At 37.4% G+C, this 7,685-nt stretch overlaps 1 protein-coding gene across 1 annotated transcript in view; it reads right to left on the reverse strand.

The window, feature by feature from the left end:
- The window catches only part of FBXL5 (F-box and leucine rich repeat protein 5), a 39,431-nt gene that overhangs the window by 16,700 nt on the left and 15,046 nt on the right, over positions 1-7,685 (reverse strand). Inside the window, exons 6-9 of the mRNA XM_077750402.1 lie at positions 6,734-6,859; positions 2,562-2,710; positions 1,864-1,946; positions 236-958 (exon numbers count right to left, since the gene is read on the reverse strand). Coding sequence (XP_077606528.1) covers positions 236-958; positions 1,864-1,946; positions 2,562-2,710; positions 6,734-6,859 — 1,081 coding nt within the window. The remainder of the gene's footprint in view (positions 1-235; positions 959-1,863; positions 1,947-2,561; positions 2,711-6,733; positions 6,860-7,685) is intronic.

The following is a 7,685-nucleotide window of genomic DNA, read 5'->3' on the forward strand; positions in this document are numbered from 1 at the left end:
TGGGGGGGAGGTGCAGAGAGAGAGGGAAACCAAAGTCCTTAGCAGGCTCCAGGCTCTGAGCTGTCAACAGAGCCTGACACAGGGCTCAAACTCACAAGCTGTGAGATCAAGACCTGAGCCAAAGTCAAACATTTAACCAACTGAGCCACCCAGGAGCCCCTAGATTCCAATTTTTATCTCACATCTGAGAATGTGAACATGTCCATTTCCTAATATTCTGCAACAGATCACTTACCTGAGACCATGATCTGTGATCTGATAACATCCAGACAGACTGAGAAAGAGAAGTACACGCCCAGTCTCTTGATCAGATTTTTCACTCCCAGAGTAAATTAAGTCTTTTCCTGTAAGCAGTCTAGTCCTTGATGCTTTTTTACACAACGCAGAAGACTCTGGGAGTGCTGACATAGTTCTTAGAGCTGTCCCTGTACAACAAAATGAATGACCACAATACGCAAAGGCCGGGGAAGCACAATGCTGCTGCCAACAGACACTAGTCCTTAGTCCAACAATATCCTTATTGTAACAACCAGAGGAGGAACAACTAAAGTTGGATGCTGTTTCCATTACACAAAGACTTTCAACATTTCTATGTCTCCATTCTACAGCATCTTCAATATCAGCCAAATCTTCAGCATCTAACATCCACACATACGGAGAAGTGAAATTTTCCGAAACAGGCTTAGTCCAGGAGTGTTCGTTATCCATTTCTTCTCCAATGCCTTTGTTAGTTAAATCATGCAAACAAGCATACTGCTTGGTGGACTGCATGGTAATGTCTTTATTCTTCCATGTAGTCGAAGTAATTTTGCCTGCAGAAGTTTTCAAAAGGCCACTCTGATGAGATGTCAGAATTCCAAGGGCTCTAGAAATCTTCTCTAGAGCCACATCTGTGATTTTTTCACATCCAGACAGATCAAGATGCCGAAGACTCTGGCAGCAACCAAGCCAAGACCAGCTATAATTAAGAAGTAACAAGACCATTAGTGGTTATTATTAAAATCTTCAAAAGCATTTGACTATATGCAAGTAGATGAAAGTTAGAAGAATTCAAATCTAATATAATCTCTCAAATACTTACTGAATATCTACTGTCAGGCACCATTTTAGATGGTAGGAGAGGAAAAGACAGTAAGAGTAATTAGAGGCTAAGAGTACTGCTAACCTAATAGAAAGGTAGGAGAGTACAAAGGTACGGAAGGGAGACACTTCACTTACTTTTCTGAAAAGTAACCAGTGGAGGCAAGGAGGTACATACATCAAAGAAAGAGAATAACTAGTAATTAGAGGAGGAAGATCCAGAAGAAACAAACTCTAGGATCTGGGAAAGAATTAGCCAGAGCCAGAGAAGAATACACCTCTCCCTCTGAAACAGGCAGAGAGGTGCTGATACAAAGGGTGGGAAAGACAAGGGTGAGGAAGAAGAAGAAGGAACGTGGTGGCACCTAAAGAAATAAAACCTGTGAAGACCATGGCTTGACAAAAGTGTTACAATTTCAGAATGTAAGAGGGAGCTTTGCCAAATGGCACTTGGAGCCCAAATGAAACTGGAAACTTCTTAAAAACATATAGTGCCAATCCTACATGACTACTCAGCAAGGCTCAAAGGTCTAGACACAGTACAAGATTATAAAAAAAACAGAATGATGCAGATTCAAGTTTTGGATCAGCTGTAACCTATGGGTAAGTGCAAAGAACTGGAAGGTGCTGTCAAGTTATAACCATACATGACTGAGATGTATCTGGGTAGTAACAAGTAACAGTACAGTTAAGCTGCCAGTATGGAAATAAGAAACTACAGCACAATTCTACTAACTGATAAGTAGAAATCCTTATGCTGAAATATTTAAAAAAATAACTAACCTGTCAAATGCAGAATCTGAAATGTCAGTCTGGGTAAGATCCAGATGCTCCAAGTTAGGACAAAGTTCTAAAATCTGCCTAACCTAATGGGGGGAGAAAAAAAAAATCACTGTGAAGATAAGCAGACTTTTAGACTAAGAAAGACATAATATTTAATAAATAATATAAAGCCAGTAGTTCTCAAGCTTCAGTGCATGTAAAAATTGCTGCATTACAAATATATATTCTGGGCTCAAACTCTCAAGAATCTGTTTTAGTAACCATGAGACTAGACCCAGAAAATTTATATTTTTAAGAAATACCCAAGGATATTCTGAGGTAGGACATTACAAGACAGACTTCTAAAACAGTGATTTAATCTCACTTGCTCGTTTTACCATGCCTTACATATAAAGAATCATATGAAACTGGGCTTCATCACTTAGTATCTGTGAAACTGAATTAAATTATTTAACCTCTCCTGGTCTCTGTTTCCTCTCCTACAATGTGCAAACACTATCTATATACAAAGATTACTATGAAAACTGAAATGAAATAACATGAAAGTCAGCAGTGTATGCCTAGCCATGGGAGGGCACTCCCTGGGTAAACAGCTGGGTTGTTTTTTTCCCCCTTAATTAAATTCAGAAATAAGTAAACCAAATGTAGATCACTGCTAGTTTTTCTTAATACCCAAACTACTGCCAATTTATACATACCATTTTGCTGGAAACTGCAGAGCTGTATGCTAATACTATAGTTTTTACTGAAGTACCAACATACGGTAGAACATTGTGAATTAAGCCATGAAGTAAACGTTTTTCCATTTGTGCAATGCTGATAGCAATCGATTCTTCTGCAGACTCTTCTGTAAAACGAATTCAAAAATCTAAGAATTTGATACACTAATTATAATTAGGCTGCTCAAGGAATTACCAAGTTTTTAAATATGAAATTCTTTTTGCTCTTCTTAAACTCCCTTACGTATGCAAAGCAAATTAAATGGACAAGGTCTCATTCGCCAGAACTTAATATTTAACAGGTCTGACATTAACTGAGAAGAAACAAAAGGGGAAAAAAAAGGTTTACAATGAGAATGAAAGGAAGACTTTTTTCTCATTTGCTTCAGAGCTGACGATTTCCATATCAAAGCTGGTACAGCAGAGAGAAAGAAAAAAGTAACTCCAGTTTTAGGCACTTTAAATATTTAAAAGAACAATAGAAGCTCTTCAAGAAAATATAGGATATCGAAAGAAAAATGACCCATAATAAAAAGTATCATTTGTCACTTTAGTAAAATAAAAGGGACAAAGGAGCTAGAAGAGACTTAAAACAATCAAGTGAGCATGGGACGCCGGGGTGGCTCAGTTGGTTAAATGTCTGACTTTTAATTTTGGCTCAGGTCATGATCTCATTGTCTCTCATTGTTGTGAGACCCAGCCTTACATGGGGCTCCCACACCAGGCATGGAGCATGCTTGGGATTCCTTGGGATTCTCTCTCTCCTCCCTCTGCCCCTCCCCAGCGCTTGTGCTCTCTCGTGCGCGTCCGCTCTCTCTCTCTCCCTCTCAAAAACAAATTTTAAAAAATAAATAAAAAACAATTAAGTGAGCCTGGTCATAATGAAGCAAGCAAAAGTAAAGTGCCTTAGAATTTTTAAGAAGTTAAAATTAAGCACGGCATTTGGTTTTTGCTTAATAATTTTTTTAAGTTTATTTATTTATTTTGAGCAAAAGGAGGAGAGGGAATGAGACAAGGATTGACAGCTCAGAGCCCGACGCAGGGTTCAATCCCACAACCATGGAATCATGACCTTAACCAAAATCAAGAGTGGGAGTTCAGTGGACTAACCCAGGGCTCTGGTGTTTGCTTAATAACTTCTATAGAGCCTGGATGTGTACAATGGAATGTAGGTCTCCTACAATGGAAAGAATGAATAACTGTATCACCTTTCTCAGGACTGTATTAGAAGTATGCTTACCTGAAGACCTAACTTGAATGTCTCTAAACATAAAAAGTTTAACAGAATAAGTTAAGACAGTCTCATTTCTTTTTTGAGAAAAAGCAAGGGTGTGAGTGCACAAGCAGGAGAGGGAGAGAGAGAATCTTAAGCAGGCTTCTTGCCCAGTTAGAGAGAGTCCACCATGAGGATCAATCCCCTGACCCTGGGATCATGATGTGAGCCAAAATTAAGAGTCAGACACAACCAACTGAACCCCCCAGGTGCCCCAAAATGTCATATTTTTTAATTTTTTTAATGTTTATTTATTTTGGGGAGACAGACAGAGTACAAGCAAGAGAAGGCCAGAGAGATGGCAGACACAGAATCTGAAGCAGGCACCAGGCTCTGAGCTGTCAGCACAGAGCCCAGTGCAGGGCTCGAACCCACAAACTGGGAGATCATGATCTGAGCCAAAGTCAGACACCCAACCGACTGAGCCACCCAGGTGCCCCAAAATCTCCTATTTTTAAAGCAAGTCTCGTTTAAGACAAAACTGAATGTAGTTAATAAAAGAAGTATAGGTAAAAAGAACATTCTGAATTTGTGACTACTGGTTCCAAGTTTAAAGATTTACCCTAAATTCCTTGTTTAGCCAGACATATATGTAAAGTACAGAGATAAAAATGACTTTTAGAGAGGTGCGTGGGTGGCTCAGTCAAGTGTCCAACCCTCAATTTTCAGCTTGGGTTATGATCTCAAGGTTTGTGAGTTCAAGCCCCGCATCTGGCTCCACACTCTCTCCCACTCTCTTTGCCCCTCCCCAGCTCTCTCTCAAAGTAAATAAATGAAAACTTTTGGAGGCAAACCATGAGAGACTCCTGAATGCCAAGAATAAACTGAGAGCAGATGGGGGTGGGGGGGATGGGAGAGGGGGTGATGGGCATGGGGTAAGGCACTTGTGGGGATGAGCACTGGGTGTTATATGGAAACCAACTTGACAATAAACTGTTTTTAAAAAATGACTTTCAGCAAACTATTTGTTGTAGTACAATTTGATTCCTAAGTGAGTCTTTTGTTCCTGTAGTCCTATCTAAATCTGTATTGTTTACTGTGAAATCCTAAAAAAAATTAAACACCCTATAAAGAACAGTATCTTTCTGCAGAACTAGTAAAGACAACTAAACTGAAAAAGCACTAATATAAAACACAGTTTGTAGAGGGGCCTGGGTGGCTCAGTCGGTTAAGCATCTGACTTCGGCTCAGGTCATGATCTCACAGTTCATGGGTTTGAGCCCTGCATTGGGCTCTATGCTGACAGCTAGCTTGGAACCTGGAGTCTGCTTCAGATTCTGTATCTCCCTTTCTCTCTGACCCTCCCCTGCTCACACTGTGTCTCTCTCTCTTTCTCTCAGAAATTAATAAAACATTTTTAAAAAATTTTTAAAAAAGCTAAACACAGTTTGTAGATCCAAAGTTTAATCTTAGATACACCAAACAGCTGAACAAATATATTACTTCCCTTAAGGCTCAATCATTACGGCCTTAACCTTTCCCTTGCAACATGAATGCTCATTGATAAGCATTGTCTTTGGCTATTCTCAAGTGTTGACACAAATATGCTAAATTTGATAATTACTTTATAACTCATGGGTTTTCCTCAAGTTTCTCAGAGGACCTTAACTAATCACACTATTTAAAACTGTAACTTCTTTCTTCTTCTGGCACCCTTTCCTTTTTTTTTTTTACTCCACAGCACTGGACACTACCCAATATAGCATATATATTTTGCCTGCATTTATTGTTTATCTCCCCTGTTCAAATTTTAAGCCTGAGGATTTTTTTTTTTTTTGCGATTTTGTTCACTATTACTCTCATGCTCAAGAGAGTTCTCGTCACAAGCTAAGCACATCCCCAACTCTTAATTGGCAAAGACCTCTTCCTTATGTAGCACCCTCTAAATGTTCAAAACTGGAACACGTAAACATTCAAAACTATGTAAAATGTGGTGACTTCATTTCAGAGAAGTAAACTTGCTACTGAAATAATAATCTTTATATGTTTATAGTCCTCACTTTCCACATGTTTAGTTCTTTTGCCAGACCAGCTTAATATTTTTTAAGTGAGCATTTAGAATAAAAATTCCCTAAAGTTTTCAGTTTTACCAAGTATTAGAGTATCTTGTCCATTATTTTTTTTTACTATTTCATCTTTTAGTGGTTATTTCCTAGAACAGCATCTAACACAGAATTTATTATTTTCCTCCCCCATACTCCCAAATAGCATCTTTCTGCACCTCTATTACAGCATTTTTTATAAATACCTTAAATTAAGGATTACGTATTCTAAATTCTCTCCCATATGAGTTCTTTAAGGGTAGGGATAAAGTCTTAGTCACACTTGAGTTCTCCTACAGTACTTAAAGAATAGCTACACTAGTTTTTACATTCCTTTGTCATTTACAGAGAGTTTTCATATATATATACATAATACTTCCTAATTCCACTTGACTTGTGACGCAAGTCAAGTGGTAGGACTATTTACAAATGAAGAAACAGATTCAACAGCTTCATGTTCCTTCCTCTAGGCCACAGAGGACTCAATAAATACTGCTGAACTGGTCAAATAAAATGGCCCTAAAACTCAAATTGTAAACTGCAAAGTACAATAATGAATGTACATTACTTCAGTGATGAGAACAGTATTGTAATTTTTTAAGTACTTAAATATAAAAATAATTCTGTACACACTTAAAAATTACTTCAAACAATAAATTTTAAATTTGCTTATTACTTTAAATTTTACAAAGTAGTAGGCTTAAAAACACAAATTTCTTTAGAAAACACAAAATATGTAAATCTTAACACCTAGTAATTTGTAAGTACATAACTGTTAAATATAATACTAATAACCAGAGCAGCATGTACTAATTTTAACCCCAAACATGGCTTACCAGACTCATCTACATCAGCATCTTCATCCCACTCCTGAAAAGCACGGCTTTCATCTTTTCTGTTTTTCACCCATTCCTCGTCAGGTTCAGTATCAAGTTCAGCTGCTGGACCACTATACCAGTCACCTACTCCACAAATAAATAAGAAAACAAAATAAGATCAGACTGGCTACCATTACCAAAAAAATAATAATAATAATCAATTTACAATAAAAATCTCTGCACACAGAAAATACTTGAGCTCTAGGCAATGGGCCAACTATTGTTAGAAATATTCAATTATGGTTAAAAAATTACACTTCAATAATACACAAAGGATTCAATTTCAGACATACTAAAAAAACTATGAAAAATAATTATCAACAATCTTACATGCAATTTTAGAAATCATTGAAAAGAACTTAACCTTTTTCCCCTACTGTGGCTTCACACTGGCACCAGCAATACCCTCCAAATGATGATAGCTAATGATAAGCAGAGACTTTCTGCTCAGTAGTGGATAGTCGGCAGGCAATTCAGCAACAGGTAGGAACATAAAGTTTAAGGGGAAAGATTAAGGTAAAGCTAAACCAAAACCATAAATGTAAAGATCCTGAAGAATACACTGCAATTAATTACATGACTGTGAAGCGAGAGACAATGTAGAATTAACTTACTGAACTTCTAACATTACATGTAAATTAGTTTCTTCATCTCAACACTACTGACATTTTGCGCTCGGCCATCTCTGCTGTGCACTGGAGGGTATTTAGCAGCAACCCTGGCCTCTACTCTCTAGAGGCCACTATAATCTCCCAAAATGGCACAAACAAAAATGATTCCACAGACATTTCAAATGTCTTCTGGAAGGTGGTAAAATAAATTCTGACTGAAAACCACTGGAAACAAATACCATAAATTTAAAAAAAAAAAAAAAAAAAAAGAAAAAAAAAAAAAAAAAAAATTTTTTTAT

The sequence above is a fragment of the Crocuta crocuta genome, unplaced genomic scaffold (genome assembly GCF_008692635.1).
Source record: "Crocuta crocuta isolate KB4526 unplaced genomic scaffold, BGI_CrCroc_1.0 scaffold179, whole genome shotgun sequence".
Lineage (NCBI taxonomy): Eukaryota > Metazoa > Chordata > Mammalia > Carnivora > Hyaenidae > Crocuta > Crocuta crocuta.